Source organism: Miscanthus floridulus, unplaced genomic scaffold, assembly GCF_019320115.1.
Source record: "Miscanthus floridulus cultivar M001 unplaced genomic scaffold, ASM1932011v1 fs_186_1_2, whole genome shotgun sequence".
Taxonomy (NCBI): domain Eukaryota; kingdom Viridiplantae; phylum Streptophyta; class Magnoliopsida; order Poales; family Poaceae; genus Miscanthus; species Miscanthus floridulus.
In genome coordinates this window covers 60425-80124 of record NW_027096349.1, presented here as the reverse complement: position 1 = coordinate 80124, position 19700 = coordinate 60425, and the positions used below count along the sequence as shown (strand labels likewise).

The window sequence follows — 19700 nt, the reverse complement described above, 5'->3', positions numbered from 1 at the left end:
GCACGCGCACACGAAGTGGCACAGCTTAGCTTGGGGCAGAGGCGAAAGAGAGAGAGCAGCGCACGGTGGCCATGGGAGCACCACCGGCGGCCATGGCTGCAACTCCGAGCAAGAGGGAGAGAGCAGCGCAAGAGAGTGCCAGAGAGAGCCAGAGGGAGCTCGGGCGCTCGGCTTTCACAAAAGGACGGTGCAGGGACTCGACAGGGGCAGACCACGCGGCAGCGGTGCGCTACAATGGCGGGAGCGTGCTCACGCATGGTCGCCACGCACAGGCCACGCGGCATCCGTTGGGGCATTTCCGCGAACACCTGGCGAGCAACGGATTGAACATGGTGTAGCACAGGTTTGGGACTAGCTATGGGCCGATTTGGTTCATGGGCCCAAAACTGAAGTTTGCTCTACACGGCCTGCTCTACTGTTTCTTATTTAAGGTGCCTGATCATTTGAGCTCTGTAACAGCGGGTAATTAAGCCTCAATATGATAGTGTCAACATGTTGATAACGGTCACGGGAACTCAGCCTTCGGAGGTCAAAACTCGGTCAAACTCAGTGCAACTTTTTGTATGCTCTTCTCCATAATATAACCTTCAACTTTTATTTTTGGACCAACTCAAGTTGCTTAGCAAAATTTGGAGAACGCGGGATGTCAATGTCGATGTCAGTGAATTCCGGACTGCAAACACTGTCGGGCTGATTTCAGCTTTTCTATTAGACTTTGAGCCTTGTTTTGATCCATTTTGAAACCGAATCATGACTTGGTATTTTAACAAAGTTTGTTATAATCAAACTTTTATTCAACTTTCATTTTTGGTCAAACCTCATATCTGGTCTAGAAGTCAACTTTATTTCTCGGTCAACGCAAAGCCCTTTTTGCTATAGAATCTAGGGTTTCCATGATTTTCGGATATTTTCTCCATCTTTGCTCAACACGAACCCTTCATAACTTTTGTTGTAGAGTTCAATTAGAGTTGTTGGAGCAAGGTTGCAAGGTTTGGTTGACGTCATAGGTTTCCATCTACTTGATAAAGTAATTCATGCAAAGATATGACTTATCATTTCATGTGACTTTTTGATTTCAAACTTCATGAAACTCTTCCAATGTTCAAGAGAGATTGATACTAAGGTGATGGACATGAGAGAGGTGTGTTTAACATTATTCAAGCATACATTTGAAAAGAGTCATCATGTAGGTAAAGGTGTGTTGTCCAAGTTTAAGTGCTGGTTCATTTTCATATGTTTGATCTAACATCTCCATCACCACATAACATGTCATGGTTGAGCTCAACTGGTAACAAACACCTAGGGTGTTATAGCCCTCCCCCCTTAAAGGAATCGCGTCCCGAGATTCGATGCGAAAGACCTTTAAGGGAAGAGAAACATGTCATCCAGTTTCCAACATTAGTGATAGCATTAGGCTACTTAACTTCGGAGTATCAGAGAGTCTAATTTGGTCACAACACTTTCTGATACTTGCTCTTTGTCGTAAGATGTTGTCTGAAGAATTTCCTTCGTTGGCGTCCATAAATCATTGTTACATTAGAAGGAATCCAAGATAGCACTGTCCTACGTATTTCGTCCTCGATGTACGAAGAGTGATTCAAACATAGACTAAATACTTGTAGCCTCTACTTCTCTAGTGGATATAGCATAGAACTTATGGACTTTGCACTAGATCACAGTCGGTTGACGGATATTCCTTGCAACGGTGCTATATTTGTTCCCAAGGGTTGAAAAGCAGTTCTCTACTAAAGTGGCTCGAGCACAACTTTTCATAAAGGATGTGATCATAGATGGGGTAAACATCTGTTGAGGGTATACGAAGCTAGTTAACCAATATCCAAACTGGTTGTAGCGGTGCACTCACTCATACATCAACTGATGGAAAGCTACATAATGTTTATGTGTGCAGTGCTCTTTCTCTGATAACAACACTGTATTACCTAAGTCTGTTGAGTGAGCGATGAATGTGATAGCTGACTCTATTGACTCAGTGTTTTTGACGACCATTATTTAAGGGAATTCTCGTATCCCAGCGGCAACAGTTATCTGAGTTGTATCTGAGGCAACCCCTTGGGTAAAACACATGGAAGACACCTTAGGCATGTCAGCATTGGAGAACCATTGATGCAGAAGGATGTTAGCGAGGCTTGGAGGGCAACATAAGTTGCAAGTAATCACAAAACTAGGGACTAGTTCACTACCAAGCAGGTTAAGTACAATTTGCCTTCGTGGTGCAGTTGCACAGCAAGTTGGGGCTTCCATTCTTAGGCCAATCAATATCTCAAAAACCATAATCCAAAAATCTATGGTTTGACACCTTTCCAATTACTTTCGAATTGCAAGGGCACAATTTGACTTCTAGAACACCTTGACTGCTCATGCATTGCTGATCTAAGAGGGCAAAAGCAAGGCACATAGGGGTGCAATTTATCTTCTCAAGGGTATGGAGGGTTGTCTAACAGCAATACACCTACAAATTGTAATTTCTTGGCATGAATTACAAACACAACCGTCTAATGCAAAGGATGATCGCAGTCACAGCGAAATTGCAGATTCTGTACTCTTTTGTTTTCTATTCATATCTCACAAACTACTGCTCCAATATGCACAAATTTTGGTGGGCATGTATATCCATGGGTCTTCTAACTACTCACCAAAATTCAACTCAACCGGACACCGTTTGACCATCGAAACAATTCATCTACCAAAACTGCCGTGTTCTGAAATGGCAGCAAACCAAGCCGACAAGATATCTCTCAAATCCGATGTTTTACCCAACCAATACTCAAACTAACTTAAGACATTGAAGGGTCCTAAGCAAGGAATGAGATCACCAAGTTTGGAGTAAATCCAACTTCGTTTGAGTCACTAATCGCCGGCTTGAAGATAACCGGTTTAGTGCCACAAAATCTGGACAGATTTCGTATTCTCCTTTTTTTTTTGCTTCACACGTTGAGGTGTGTGTTTTGCACTCTCTAACCTTTCTCATAGCAGCAGCAGCCTTTCCCTAGCTGAGGATGGAGGCTAGAGTTTTTCCTCACATGCTCCTCTAGTAACACTTCAGCCATAGTTCTAGACACCAACTTAACTATGCACAAGCATTGGACTTGTGGGCTATTTTCACAGGGCGCAAAGCATTACTCCATATGGAGGGCATCCCTATAAAGACAAGGAACTATTTCTGAATATTCTCTAGCACTACGTCCAATAGAGGCTTGAACAAACCCGTTTGTGGTACCTAGGGCACAATGATGCTGATCGAAACTAGGGATGTGTTTTTGCTAGCTCCTACATAGCCAATACAACGTCTTGTACTATCTGTGTGATTGTCCAAGATGGAATTGACTTGATAGCACAGGTTTTGGAAAACAAAGCAGTAGCTGCATTGCTAAACGACTTGCTATTACATTGCTTATCATTGCTCTGCGAGACATAATCTTCGAAATTAGCAAAAAGTTGTCACCTAGCTAGAGGTTAAGCTTCCGACTAGTAACTAATCAGTTGTCTCTCAACACTCAAAGTTCCAATTTCTTACTCTTGACCACAACAATAATTGCAATCGAGGCACAAACAGACGGTCGCCATCGAAGTCTGCAGATAACGAGTCACACTAGAGATGGTTGATTTCAACTGTATGACCATCATGCACCTACAGATCAAGAACTTGAATGGGAGGTTCATGAGCACCTAGTGACCTATTACACCACATGATATTGCCATCCATTATCATTAGATTGATAACTTGTCCAACATTAAGTGTTGGATACCTTTCTGATCCAACATGGAAGACATAAGTTGCTCATCAGACGATCGACGTCATTATAGGGACAGTTAGGTAGAGTCGCTTGTTTACCACCTCTTGCAGTCTAGTTATTGTTTATGTCAAGTGACCAGTTCTTCAAAGGATATCCTTTTTGTGACTTCAAAAGGAAGCTCTACTACTTTTGGTCTGATATATGGATCTTCAATAAGATATAGAGAGATAACCAAGGAAGAGCTCACGTGAAAATAACACATCGGTGCAGTTCGGCAATGGATCATGACTAGAAACCTCGATACCTAGCACGCACCCAGCAGCACAACCATGCGTCAGCCGCCCACAAGGAGGCCCTATGTTCCGTCGCGGCACCGTAGATCGCTAATCGTGGCACCATTACTAAACATACAACCAAAGTGAAACTTCTAGTGGCACCAATTAGATCGTAAGAACAAGCATTGTGCAAAAGAGGGATAGCAAACAAGGATAGTCACAAGGTTAGGAATCAACAAGGAGGCGATCAGAAGATCAAAACACAGTGCAAAAGAACATAGCCTAGTTGCCGAAGGCAACTAAGCAGGAGACTCTTGCTTAATTTCCATATACGCCTCGTGTCCACCAAAGTGATTACCAGATAAAGATTAACATGAGATTTGGTCCTATCGAGCATCAATAGGAGATCAAGACTGATAAACATCCAGAGACTTGAAGGAGTTGGAGACAAAACAAACAAGATTCAAGGGACAAAGCCATTGCACTGACTAGGGATTCAGTTGATAAAGTAATGACATGATCTGTGAGGAAAAGGTTCCAAAGCCAGGGCAGATAACGATTAGCGTTGCACTAGCTCATCAGTAGGAGAAAGAGCAATGAGGTCTAATAAGGATTTTTGCAGTAGGGTCCTCCCACACAGGAGCGGGACAACCACGAAACATGCAAGCATTCAAGGGAACTAAGCTTGGGCCGTAAGGTCAAGCAAAGGCGTAGATAAAGTCTTCGTAGCACAACGTTCAAGGCTAGCAACCACATGTACAGGCTCAGGTTCCTAAGAGAGAACTTAATTGTAGACTGACAACCCTAAGATTGCCAAAACTTGGACAGCTGCTCTAGGATAGCGCTCTTCCACACTCATATGCTTACCTGAGGACAAAAGGGTGACAACTACGGCACTACCTAGATAACGAGCATCCACGCCTACATCATGGTCTTAAGCGAGCATTTCGAAACACTCAATCCAATTAGCTTAAATGGCTATTACGAAGCACAAAGCTCGTACATAACAAGCAGTCACCTACAACAACACCACTACACATATCATGCAAAACATGGTGGTAAGGCACTGTTATCTTTTGTTTCCTTTTTACTGAGTAGGTGGATATCTCTACAAAACAAGTTTTACTTACATTTAGCAATTTAGTTTTCAAAGGGGTGAACTTTTTGTTAACTATTAACTCGTCATCTATTTCCTTTGGAAGCCAACATACGAGGCAAAACTAATCACACACTAACTTCAAGCATAGCTATTCAAGTAGCATGGGACAAGGCATTTTGGCTAGCTTCACATAGGGAAAATAGTGACATCACATTGATCACAAGTTACTTAGCATTAGAACAAGGTGAGGGAAGCATATTTATGCACAAGCACAATCATGATGCATGCTCGTCCTATTCGTCCTCACGAAATTGCTAGCCTAACGTGGCAATCATGTTCTATGTCGGTGGCATAACACGTACTCTCTCGATATATAGCTAGTCGTCAGCTATATTCAATCTACGCATTCGTGGTTAGCGTACCTGCAGGCAAATTCATTGCAGCCCATCCCCACAAGAGATAATTAAGCACACAATGAAAGCAGTAAACTAAGATACTCTGCATATATACATCCCCAAATGTATATACTTCGATATCCATAGCTACCTGATAAATATACCCGCAATTAAGTACCTTCATATATACATGGGTGTAACATGTAAATATTCTAGTAACCAAAGCTAACTCTCCCATAGACCGACAGTTGGATGGTCATGCTCTCACAACTCCCACTTACCTGGGCGTTGAGGCAATTGATCCATACATTACCATTCAAGTGAATGGCATCCATACAATAGCACGCCGTATGGACGATGAAAGTAAAAACCCCCATGTTAGTACTTAGATAGCCACCTAATAGTCCTTAACTGGGCATAAAGGAGAATGTCGCTAGCATAGTTTTGCAAATTAGTTTATGATAAATTTGCCTGTAGCTAAAGTTTTAGTTAAAATAGGCTTTTTAAAATCAAAACTTTGTTTTTAAAACAATGTACATGACATTATTATGCTTAATCTTGCTCTGATACCAGCTATAATAGAACCACCTAATTTATACAAGATCAAGTACGGTTGTCCCCGCTAACACGTTGACACGCGCATACTTTCACTCATATAAACCCGATAGTCCGCCGAGTGTCCCGAAAGACCTCGGTAAATCAACATCACAACCAAGATCATGTGATTAAGCAAATACACATCACATACACAGGGTTGCAGCGGAAATAATATTACAAATGGGTTCACAATTAAAAGTACAAGTTTGGGTTTCAAAATCGATTAGTGAAAACAACATAGCTTTCAAAAGATTACATTAATATATGTTCCAAATACATTGCTAGCATAAGTGACATCATCCGACAAAAGCATATAGATGAGAAGTAACTATAGAATTACCGAGCCACCGGCGGTTAGCCACCATCTTCACAGGCCTAGAACTTCACCTGCAACATGGTGGGATAAACCCTGTACGAGAAGGTACTCAGCTAGACTTACCCATCAAAACCAGAAATAAAGGACACCAAGGGTCATGCAAGGCTTATGAGGTGGGCTAGCTTGACATAGTTGCATAAAAGAGCTTATGAATATAGTGACCAATTTAAACTTAGCATCAAGTTTATCATCATTTACCTGTCCACTAGATTAGCACCTGTACTAGAGCACTCACTTATTAGGAGCAAACAATATTAACCATAGCAGGTATAATAAGGCTGTCATCATCATACCATCATTCCTGAACCATTATGTTATTTAGTGTATCTACTTTGGAGATAAGCCCGACAAGTTCTCACTAACCGGTGAGAGACAGCGACTCGAATCGAATTACAACTCAGCTGAGGGGGTATTCCTAACTCTCACCCTAGCATACTTTGCAAGGGTAGCCGTGGGTCACCTTTGGTACAACTCAGGAACCAAATTCGGTGGTTCGATCAGCGCCAGCACTCTCAGGGATTACCCTTCTGCTAGGACGATCAGGACTTTTAAATCACCTGCCCTTGGACTCACACCTACGGCTCCCTTCCGAGGCGTACTTTATACTTATCGACTCCCGGCCTGAGTTGAGCTACTCGGCTTCATGGTCGGTCTCCAGACCCGGCCAACTAAGAGAGAGGCATGCGTTCAACATGAACAGGAAAGGCTCCAAGATTCGGTCCTTAAGCGACACAGACGGAGTCACTAAAAACTTGCAAGCCTCCACCCGGTCTCCAATTCAAATTAAGACAGGTTCTTTTCCACGATAGCAAATATAGCCAACCGTGCCATATGTATATCCCTATAGCTCACAGGTGACAGGAAATCACCTGACTTCTACCGCATTTAAGCAGGGCTAAGCACTACACGAGCCTGAGCTACATAGGATTCATGGTATCAATATCTGGACAAGGATTGGATAACCAATGCAGCAAGTGTTTGCATCCAACACCTAAAATTAATGCAACAATATATATGTAACAATAATACTTTAATTGCATTTCAGAAGTTAAGAGGCTTAATATGCTCCCGGGCTTGCCTAGGATCCGGCACAAGTCAGTTCAGTTAGCTTGCACCGTCCTGGTGACATCTCAGGTCCTAGCACTTGCTTAGTCCTTCCATCTTTGGGATAGATCCATCAAACGTTGTCTTCAGGTTTGGCTCCAACATCCCATCCTTCACGTGGTGCATCTAGCGTACGTAGATGAGATGCAATATGCAAGTGCATAAATATGAAGAATAGTACCATGAGACGCATCACAAAATAGCAAGCAAGACAAGCATAGTTTACACTAACACACTTAAGTACTTTGCGATGCTTAACTTAAACATCACACAATCTATCATGCTAAGATGGCAAAGAAGACGACAACACCAAGCATGACACAAGTTTCCCAAGATCTCAGGTGCTCTAACTCAGTCATCATTCAAGGCATAAGTCACACTTAACAATATACAAGCAAACACTATAATTGGAATCTGCCAATTTCTGGACATGCAAACAGCAGCTACAAGATTTAGCTATAACTGGAGTTACACAAATCCAAATGACTTGAAAGAAGACATTTTCGAAAGCTTATGAAATTATCTACATTTCATCTATAACCATCACAGCATGAGTCCCAAGTTAAGTAGGTCGAAATTATACCTTTACAGAAACTAGTTCATACAAAACAGAGAGCAACAAATCCTGTATTCTAACTTTAAATAGTTGTAACTCAAACACTACTCGGCCAAATGATACCAAATTTTACAGCAGCTAGATACGTAAATTATCTACAACTTTTGTATAAACAAGTTTCACACAAAGCACATTGTCATGAAGAACTTTGCTAAGTTCCCAGATCTGTCCATAGACCACATCGGCAAGAAAATAATTATTAACTTATGTTGCAAATTCATAATTGGGCAAAACCAACTTTACCAATATTTCACACATGACTAAAGAACACCAAAAAGCATGGTGCTCACCTCTAAATAAATTTTTCTTAAAGCATTTCTTAATTTATTTAGACATCAAGGTGTATTTATGAACATATACCAAACATGCACAATAAATTCTACACAAATTATAGTAGCTCACATATCCTCTCAATAGTCTACTATACAAATTTCATACCATTTGCATAAGTATAGCTGCCTCTACGAAAAAGACAATTTGCTATTGCAAGAAATCATGTGAGAGCGAGATAAACCAATAACTCACTCATACTTCATACAATACTCATGAAAATTTTACCACACATCAACTATCACATGAGTAGCATGCCACAAAAATTTCACTTCATTTAGAGCCCTGGATCTACAGTTATGGAAAATAACAAATTCAACAAGCATTACAACCTTACTGCACAAATCTATTTTTACTGCACAATATTGAAACTAAAACATGCCATATTATAGATCTAATGCATAGATAATTTCACAAGGATTCCAAAAAGCCCTCATTTGCTATTTTACGAATTTCCTATGAATTACTATGAATTTCCAAATATTCAGCAAATTTACTACAAATGGGTCCTTATTGGCACTATTCATTTGAGTCACAGACTTCGCAGTTAGACCCCTCCCTTTCATCAAATTCTGGCACGAGGTCCCTGGTCATAGTTGAGAACAGAGGAGGCCAGCGGGCCGGCTGGTGGCCGATTTGGCCGGCTAGAGAGGGGCGTCGAGGCCACAGAGGGGTGGTGCTGGGGCTGCGCGGTGGCGAGGCGCACCTGTGGACACCCTCAGCATGGCCCGCGACAGCCCATGGCCCTCTGGCCACGCAAGCTAGGGTGCACGGTGGTGGCTTTGCCACAGCGGTAGCACGGAGGCGCGCCCCGGTGACCGAGTGGCAGCGGCGTGAACGGCCCGAGCCTGCACGTGCGCACGTAGTGGCACAGCTTAGCTTAGGGCAGAGGCGAAAGGGAGAGAGCAACGCATGGTGGCCATGGGAGCACCACCGGCAGCCATGGCTGCAACTCCGAGCAAGAGGGAGAGAGTAGCGTGAGAGAGTGCCAGAGGGAGCTCGGGCGCTCGGCTTTCACTAAAGGAGGGCGCAGGGACTCGACAGGGGCAGACCACATGGCAGCGGTGCGCTGCAATGGCGGGAGCACGCTCACGCATGGTCACCACGCACAGGCCACGCGGCATCTGTTGGGGCATTTCCGCGAACACCTAGCGAGCAACGGATTGAACAAGGTGGAGCGCAGGTTTGGGCCAGCTACGGGCCGATTTGGTTCATGGGCCCAAAACAAAGTTTGCTCTACATGGCCTGCTCTAAGTTTCTTATTTAAGGTGCCTGATCATTTGAGCTCTGTAACAGTGGGTAATTAAGCCTCAATATGATAGTGTCAACTTGCTGATAGCGGTCACGGGAACTCGCCTTCGGAGGTCAAAACTTGGTCAAACTCAGTGCAACTTTTTGTATGCTCTTCTCCATAATATAACCTTCAACTTTTATTTTTGGACCAACTCAAGTTGCTTAGCAAAATTTAGAGAACACGGGATGTCAATGTCGATGTCAGTGAATTTCGGACTGTAAACACTGTCGGGCTGATTTCAGCTTTTCTATTAGACTTTGAGCCTTGTTTTGATCCATTTTGAAACCGAAATCATGACTTGGTCTTTTAACAAAGTTTGTTATAATCAAACTTTTATTCAACTTTCATTTTTGGTCAAACCTCATATCTGGTCCAGAAGTCAACTTTATTTCTCGGTCAACGCAAAGCCCTTTTTGCTATAGAATCTAGGGTTTCCATGATTTTCAGATATTTTCTCCATCTTTGCTCAACACGAACCCTTCATAACTTTTGTTGTAGAGTTCAATTAGAGTTGTTAGAGCAAGGTTGCAAGGTTTGGTTGACGTCATAGGTTTCCATCTACTTGATAAAGTAATTCATGCAAAGATATGACTTATCATTTCATGTGACTTTTTGATTCCAAACTTCATGAAACTCTTCCAATGTTCAAGAGAGATTGATACTAAGGTGATGGACATGAGAGAGGTGTGTTTAACATTATTCAATGCATACATTTGAAAAGAGTCATCATGTAGGTAAAGGTGTGTTGTCCAAGTTTAAGTGCTGGCTCATTTTCATATGTTTGATCTAACATCTCCATCACCACATAACATGTCATGGTTGAGCTCAACTGGTAACAAACACCTAGGGTGTTACACCTGTGGCGGTGATCAGCAGAGGAGGCTGAAAGGAAGGTGTTCAAGAGGGCACCGCCATCCCTTGTCCGGTGGCACCACCACCCCTAGGGCGGTGCCCACCTAGATGTGGCCAAGAAGGGCTCGAGCTGGGGCTAGGCACCGCTAGTGATGGTGTAACACCCTAGGTGTTAGGCTTGCATAATTGCACTTGCATTTCATAAACATGAGCATCATTCATCCATGCATGAGCTTTGATTGTTTGGAACATGCCTTTGAAACATTGCAACATATGTTTATATTTCATGTGTGTTTGTTTTATGAAATGGATAGTGCGCAACACTCAAGTGCAACATGTTCAACTCACTCTTGAAATAGTCACATACTTTAGTGAAACATGGTTAGTTAGTACTATGCAACAAACTCATAAAACATATGATGCATGGCTTTGAAACATAAGGAGCAATTCACTTGTTTTCCCTTGTTTCAATGCATGTGATGCTTGATTTTGGTATGATCAATGTGTGGTGTGGTTAATTATCACCTAAAACACCTTAACTACACTTAGGGTACATAGTGGAGCACTGTTCATGTTAACTAAATTGACTAATTATGCCCCTAAGTGAGGTTTGACCAAATTGGAAACCCTAGAACTAATTTGTTTGACCTTTTAAAAAGTGTTACTTAGAAGCTTTGCATGTCCAAGAAACCTAAAGCAAAGTTGTAGCAAATTATATGTGGAACAAACTTTGTTTAGAGGTCAAGTCATGAAAATATGTGGAACAGCCCCAAACATGGCCCACAAGTCAGATTTGGTGCTGATTCAGCACTTAGAATTTTTCTAAGTCTTGCATTGAGTTTTAGTTTCATGTACTCGACGTAGTACCGGTGATGTCGTCGGAGAAGCCTGCCATCGGCGAGCTCCGTCGATCCTACGCAAATCCCATGCCGTGCTCTGTTTTGGTGCCGATGACATGCAGGCCCTCCTGTTTCGTGGACACCGGCTGTTAGTGGCTTAAGGACAGAAGGCTAGTTCATTTGTTTAGATTTGAATGCAACTTTGTAAAATTCATATCTCTAGTTTGATGAATCCAAATTAGGTGGTTCCAATTTTGTTAGGGTATTTGTGAAGTGTAGTATTTAGGAAAAATATAACATGAACACTTGTAATAAAGTTTCTGGAAGAATTAAATTGCAACTTAAAATGTGTTTTTAAATGAATGCAAACTTGTTTAATTCATATCTAAAGTTCAAATTTATGGAATTTATATGGTGAGCTGTTCTTGATGAGTAGAAGCTCCGGTAAAAATTTGAGAATTAGTGCATGAATGGTTTTTGAGTTATTAATTTCCCTTTTATAATTAGGTGATCCTTGTGTGAATTTTAATAATTAATCTATGAATCCAATGCTCATGAAATTTATTGGAAGTTGTCTTGGTACCTTAAGGATGATAAGAAAAATATAAAATCTGTTGCTTGACACTTTTCACTAGGGTTTCCTATTTATGCTATTTTAAGCCCTGCTGGCTTGTCATTTTTGTGTAGGATGTTATACTTATTAAAATGATGTGAAATTTATACAGTGCCTATTGGAGATATGTATAAGCTACTGTAATTTTTGTGGAATTTTGTGTATAATTTGAATATGTGTTTATTATTTAACCTAATTATCTAAATAAATTAATAAGGCATGAAAATAATTTATTTAGGAATGGCCACTATGTTTTCTAGTGTTCATTTGATGTATGTCAACTATTGGTAGCATTGGTAGTACTCATAGTCCTATTCTTGTATGTAATGAAATATTATTTTCACTATAATTCATTTATAGTGACTTTCTGGATAGATTTTAGAGTTAAGAAAATTAACTGGTGAACTTGATGTTTGCTGTGAATTTGGTCAATAACAAAGTTGTAGGGAACTTGTTTATCTAGCTTGTGTCAAAATTTCAAGGTATTTGGCCTAGTAGTGTGAGAGTTATATCAGTTGGAAGTCAGCACTCCCAACTGCCTACTCTCTGGAATCCACATACAGTTTTGTAAGATCAGTCTGTTTGACCTAGTTTGAGTTTGAATTAGACTTTACTGATTAAACGAAAGTTGTAGATAATTTTATAAGCTTTCCATATTATCTTGTTGCATGTCTTTTGGATTAATACAACTCCAGTTATGGATAAAACTAGCTGCTGCTGTTTGCAGCCTGAAAACTGTGATTACAGTGAATAACTTGTTTGCTTGATGTGAGTCGATGTGATGAGTTAGATGCTAGGCTAATTAAAATAACTTGTTAGTTGCATGTGCTAGACCTCTTACTGAAGATGAACAACTTTATCTTAGGTTGTTAGAGCTTGGTGAGTGTGCCGTTCTTGTTTTCTAAAAGAGATATGAACCTACTCGGTAAAATAGATGTTAATCTTGTATTATCAGTGTCTTTCATGCGTCCATCTATACATGGATGTACATTTCATCATCACCTTCCATCTCTTGTGCATGCATGATTCTTATACTATGCATATGCATGCAATAGGTGTTCCGGAGGGAGTCACGCTTCTGGAATTCGAGCAAGTACTTCCGGAGGAGCAGCAGCAAGCTTAGGAGCAGGAGGCGCAGGCCCCAGAAGAAGGAGCCAGTGAAGAAGTTCTTGAGTGTCCCGATCACCAACCTTCATCTTTTCTAAAAGGCAAGCCCCAGAGCATTTTAAGTCTCCTATGTTTTGAAAATGGTTACTTTGAGTATCTTTATTTGTTGATGCATTAAGTGATAGGAATTGGATGCAAACACTTGTTGCATATATATATATATATCTATTCCTTGGCCAGTATACGTACCCTGAATCCTATTTAGGTCCAGGAGCGAATCAAAGCTTAGCCATGCTTAGACCGGTAAAAATCAGGTGATTTCCTGTCACCTGCAAGTTAGGATGATGTCTGGTCACGGTTGGCTATATTTGCTATTGTGGAAGATAACCATGTGTTAATAATGAATTGTGACCGGGTGGGATGTCGATAGAGAAGCAACAAGGCAAGGAGGTCTTGGGTGTGGATCTATCCCCATCTGTGTCGGTTAAGGACCGATTCGATGTACGTCCTCATGTCATGTTGAACGCATGCCTATCACTTAGTTGGCCAGATAACTCGTACCTGACCGCGAAGTCGAGTAGCTCAACTCAGGCTGGAAGTCTAGGAAGTGAAAGTGCGCACCCTAGTGATAGTAAGGATGTGTAGGGGAGCCATTGGCGTAAGTCCTAGGTGAGATTGACCTACCTGGCAGAGTGGACTCCCTAACGGTGCAGCGCTGCTCAGAACTACGATTCCTGAGTTGTACCAAAGGTGACCTAAGGCTACCTTTGCGCGGTATGCCTGAGTTTGTGTTAGAAATACCCCTCCAGCTGGATAGGAATCGATTCAAATCGCCGTCTCTCCCGGATAGTGAGAACTTGATTGAGCAGTGGCAACATAGATGCACTTAATGGAACTTGATGGTTAAATCGATGATGATGATGATACAACATTATACCGGATATGGTTACTAATGTTTGGAGTTAATCAATTGCTTGCTCTAGTACAAGTGCTAATCTAGTTGACAAGTTAATATTGATAAGTTGATGCTTACTCATAATTTAATTAGGCTCTCATATCGATAAAGCTTTTATGCAAAATGGTTGTCAAGCAAGATCCACCGATAAAGCCTTACATACTCCTTGGTGTCATTTATTTTTGGTTTACGACGGGTAAGTCTCGCTGAGTACATTCTCGTACTCAGGGTTTATTTCCCCTTGTTGTAGATGACGTGCTCTATAACGGTTACTGCAAGTATTGTCTCCACCCTATGGGGGACAAAGACTAGATCATGGGCATGATCATCTATATTATCTTGTCATGATGCTTTTGCTGGATATGACTATGGAACTAGCTTGTATTTGAACTAAGTGTGTGTGATGGTCTCAAACTACTTTGCTTCCGCTATTTGTGAACTTGTTTTGTAATAATTATATGAACTTTGATGTATGAGGTACTTGTGAACTACTTGTGAAATGGATGTAACATGTGGCTTGTTATGTTGAATTACTATGATCTTGGTTGTATGCAAGTTGGTTTGAAATCCTTCGTGGTTTCAGTTGACTATCGGGTTTATATGGGTTCAAGTATGACGGTTTGATCACTCCGGTGATTGCTTTCGTACTTATGCTCTTATAAATTGGTCGGTTCTGTTACAGCTAGCATCAGAGCTAGATTCAACATTAAACATGTCATATGTGTATTTAAAACAAAGGTTTTTGTTTGCAAAAATCAGTTTTGACAACTTATAGCTACTTATATATAGGTGGGTTCAAATCTGAAATTTTATCTAAGTGTGCCAGTGGTCATATCCTCTATGCCCAAATAAGGACTTTTGGGTGGCTTATTTAAGTAATGACTTTGGGGGGGGGTGTAATTGCTTGCATTTTATTTCGTCGTCCATACGGCGTGCTATTGTATGGATGCCATCCGCTTGGTTGGTAATGTATGGATCAATTGCCTCTACGCCTAGGTAAGTGTGAGTTGTGAGAGCATGACCGTCCAACTGTCGGTCTAGGGGAGAGTTAGTGGTGGTTACCGGAATATTTACATGTTGCACACATGTACATATGAAGGTGCTTAATTGTGGGCATATCTGTCGGGTAGCTTTGGATACCAAAGTATATATATTTGGGGATGTATATATGAGAGTATCTTAGTTTACTGCTTTCATTGTGTGCTTATTTCTCTTTTGTTGGGATGGGCTACAATGAATTTGTCTGCAGGTACACTAACAACGCAACGTGTAGTTCGACTAGATACGTATATGAGAGAATGTATGTATGTCACCATCTATGTCGCTAGAATTTTAAATTTTTCTAAGATTCGTGAGGATGTACGGAACGTGCATGCATCATGTTCACTCATGCCATTACATTTTGCATCACTCTCTCCCTTATCTTTAATTATTCCGATATATATTTCTCATCTTGTAAGATAATCCTCTCACACCCAAATTGCAATATCACAACAAATGGCTGCACTAGCACTACCACCTAGGAGCAGCACATTCCTGCACATGTTTGGCACCCCAACCCTATTATGGAGGGTGCTACATTCAATGGGATATGTGGAGCCACCTCATTATACTTGGAAACAAGGGGAGGCTAAAGGAGGGTTGCTGTGGTATGACGTTGAGGTAATTGTCCCGCCTCACGCAAACAGACCCCTGTGGCTTGGTTGGATCATTGAAGCTGATGGACAAACCCCTTGGGAAGGGGCACAGATGGCAGCTTTGGAAGTTCTACTTGATATTTATCAGGAGTTTGGTGACGAGTTGATCAACGGACCAACTGAGTCCATTCCTTGAGTAGCCCTGTCTGATGTAGAGTGGCTGAATTTTGAGGATGATCCCTTGGTAATGACTGAGGCAGAAAGGGCACAGAGCTCAGGGCCAGCCATGAGTGCTATGATGGCTGTTCTGAAGCTGTTTCAAGATCGCTAGGGCACTTATGTCAGGTGCCTTGATAGCCCTTCGACAGGCATTGAATGAACAGTTCACATGGAAGAAGCATGCGTGCAAGAAGGGTAAGGAGCTTAGGACAGCTTAAAATGATATTGGTGGTCTTATGAGTGCTTTGGAAAACCGCAGGCAGCAGTTCGTACATGTTGTCAGGGAAAGAGATGCTAACCATGAGCAGATCATGCAGTTGACTCATGAGTGAGATGACACACTCCGTCTGGCTCAAACCTAGGGACAATGCTAGGATCATGACAGGAATTCGAGCTGAAAATCAGAGAGAATGAACTCTGCCAAATTGAAGAACTACAGATTGATGTTCACTGTCTTAATAATCAGCTCAATCTGATTCCTCATCCTATTCTAGTGTACCCCGTGGTGGGAGGACCACAGGTGATCTTCGCTGATGATGATGGCATGGACTTAGATGCCAATGTCGTTGCAGTACCCGAAGATGATGAAGATGAAGAAGAGGAGGAACTTGATCCTATCGAGGATGAAGATGGTGAAGGAGTGATCGATGCTGACACTGATGAAGATGTGTAGTTTAGCTGTAGCACTAAGCTAGATGCACTAGAGCGTATCTTTTTCTTTCTTCTGGAAGAACATGTAACTTAATTTCAGTTAGAGACTTGGATGTAATCTCTGGAACTTGCATGTGGCTCCATATGGATGTGAGCTTTAAATAAAAGTCTAGCTTTGATGTTGGCAACATTTGGCATATAAGCGTATGCATCGCGAGAATGTTCAGAGTAAAGTTATGGGCGATGTTATAAGGATGAATTGTTATGCCTCTGTTTATTGTATGAAATTAATCTCTCCAATAAGTTTAGTTTAGCATAATTCTACAATTCATCTGTAATGTATCTGACGTCGTCCATCATTACTCACAAATGCACTTCTGCAGATGTCGTGCAATCTATGTTCAGGTCGTGCTAGGGGTAGTGGTGATGATGATCTTCCACTGCCACCACCGCCCACACCGTCTGATCTATTGGCCTTGCTCATGGAAGGTCAGCATGCGTTGGGGGATGCCATGCGTGCCCTGGCCCAGCATCAAGCACAGGGCTGAAATCAACGACAGGGACCAGAGCCCAACCAGTTTAGTGATTTCAAAGAATTTCAAGATACCAAGCCGTTAGTCTTAAAAGAAGCTAAAGAGCCACTCTAGGCAGAAGAGTGGCTGAACATGCTTGAGCACAAGTTCTGTTTGCTCAGGTTGACCGAGCAGATGAAGGCGAAGTATGCTTCGCATCAGCTACAAGGACCAGCAGGTATATGGTGGCGTCATTATAGGTCCACCTTACCTAAGAATGCCTAGATCACTTGGAATCAATTCTAGGAGGCTTTCAAGAGTCATTATATTCCTCCCGGGTTGATGGCCATAAAGCACAATGAGTTCATGAAGCTAGTGCAAGGCACCAAGACACTCACTGAATATCTTCATGTATTCAATCATCTGGCAAGGTATGCTCAGAGTTTGTTGATTCAGAAGCAAAGAGAATTGCCAGCTTTAAGAGAGGGCTTAGTCCCAAACTGATGAAGTCCATGGGAAACAACAAGAGTGTCACTTTTAATGAGTTCGTAAGCGATGCTCTTACTCAAGAGAATAACAATAATGTCTATGCTGCTTCCAAAAATCGCAAGAGGGCCTTTGAGGCAAGTGCCTCTTAGGCTAAAGCTCCTAGTGGCGAAGACTCAGTTTCATCCATCGGCTATAGCTTTTAGGTACCGGCTGCCACAAAAGAAGAATCAGGCAAAGACTAGGTTTCAAGAAGGCATTTACTGTACCTCTTCCAAAGGGCACCACATGACTAGGGAATTCTTTTGTTCCCCCAGCTAATAGGCCCTGCTGGAATTGTGGTAGGATAGGTCATTGGTCCAAGAATTGTCCATATCCTCAGAAGAACAATCAGAAGTAGGGGAATTCTGGTGCTCGTCAAGGACATGTTAACTACACCAACATGACAGAGATACCCTCAGGAGAGGTGGTCACTGCGGGTAAGTTTCTTGTGAATCAACATCCGGCAGTTGTACTATTTGATTTCGGTGCTTCGCATTCATTTATGAGTCTAGCTTTTGTATCAAAATACAATCTAAAGGTAGTTACACTACCCACTAGGTAGTTATTGCATTAGTGCCACTGGAAGTAATATTTCTACTAATCAAATAGTACTGGATGTGAGTATCAAAATAGAGGGACGAGTGTATACGGCCGATCTGGTAGTTTTGCCGGGATTAGGTATAAATATAATCTTGGGGATGAAGTGGATTAGTGGCCATGGAATGCACATCGATACTTCCACTAGGGCTGTTATGTTGAGGGGATCCTATCAGCAATGAAGCTTTCCTTGTGCCACTTCCTAGAGATCTGGACCTCCACAACACTGCTAATGCTATCCAGACCCCAGGAATCAAGGATGTTCTAGTAGTTTGTGAGTTTCTAGATGTATTTCTTGATGATTTACCTGGTTTACCACCGGCCTGGGCACACACGAGTTTTGTGCATTCAATTTTATCCTTAAAATTGGGTGTGACAAATTGGTATTAGAGCCGTGTTGACTGTAGGATGCAAGCCTAGTTAGAAAATGGTCGTTTTAGCATCTTTGCTCCTCTGGATTCTTGCTTATTGTCTTATTCTTGTTATTTTATTAAAACATTTATGCTTTTCATACCTTAATCTATTATTTAAAATTGTTGATTCTAATTCTATCTCACTTTAAATCTATAGATGTCTCATAACCCGAAGACTGCTCGCCTCAGCACCGCCGGCTATCGTGCCCTGTTCACCCCGTGTCCCCACAGGCGAAGAGAGAGGTTGTGATCATCTCTGACGACGAGGAGATGGCTACCCCGACGCCTGCACCTACTCCTACTCCAGTCGCCGCGCCGGTCTATCCTATTGTAGCTACACCTGAGGAGTCGACGGCTACTTCCCCTACACCTACACCATCCCCAGCTGTCCCCGTGGTGGATGAGGAGATTGGCTGGAAGTGCAAGTACTACTTCAAGCCAGCCCTAGAGACAGCCTACTACCACACCCTCCTCACTCACGTGCTGGACGACTACTACCCTGACTTGCACGCCTCCATCAGCTACCACTGCGCCGAGTACCAGCATCCATTGGAGGCTACCTTCTAGAAGGTAGAGCTGGTGGTCACCGCCTGGAACGACATCAAAAATGGACATGAGGTGGAGACTGTCCACTATGCCCCTACCAGGAGAGCCCATGCCTTGGATGGCATGGAGGATGTAGCACAGAACGCCTACATCCACTACCATGGTCGTCGCTTTGAGGCCATGAGGGAGGATCGCTTTAGGTTCCTTCCTTGACATGATCATGAGGGTGTTTGGCAGGTTTTGGCTCCACCAGAGAATGACCCAACTTTGGAAGCAAGGGTGCAGCATGTCCACGCTATGCAGGGAGTGGATGAGGAAGTCAAAGGAGAACTGCGTGCATCTCAGAGGGCTCAGAGACGCCTCTAGAAGCAAGTGAATGAACTTCGAGCT

At 42.2% G+C, this 19700-nt stretch overlaps 1 protein-coding gene across 1 annotated transcript in view; it reads left to right on the top strand.

Moving 5' to 3' along the window:
- The window catches only part of LOC136530722 (uncharacterized), a 49357-nt gene extending 32621 nt beyond the window's left edge, over positions 1 to 16736 (top strand). Inside the window, exon 2 of the mRNA XM_066523433.1 lies at positions 16558 to 16736. Within this exon, the coding sequence (XP_066379530.1) occupies positions 16558 to 16736 (179 nt within the window). The remainder of the gene's footprint in view (positions 1 to 16557) is intronic.
- Positions 16737 to 19700: the final 2964 nt, after the last annotated feature.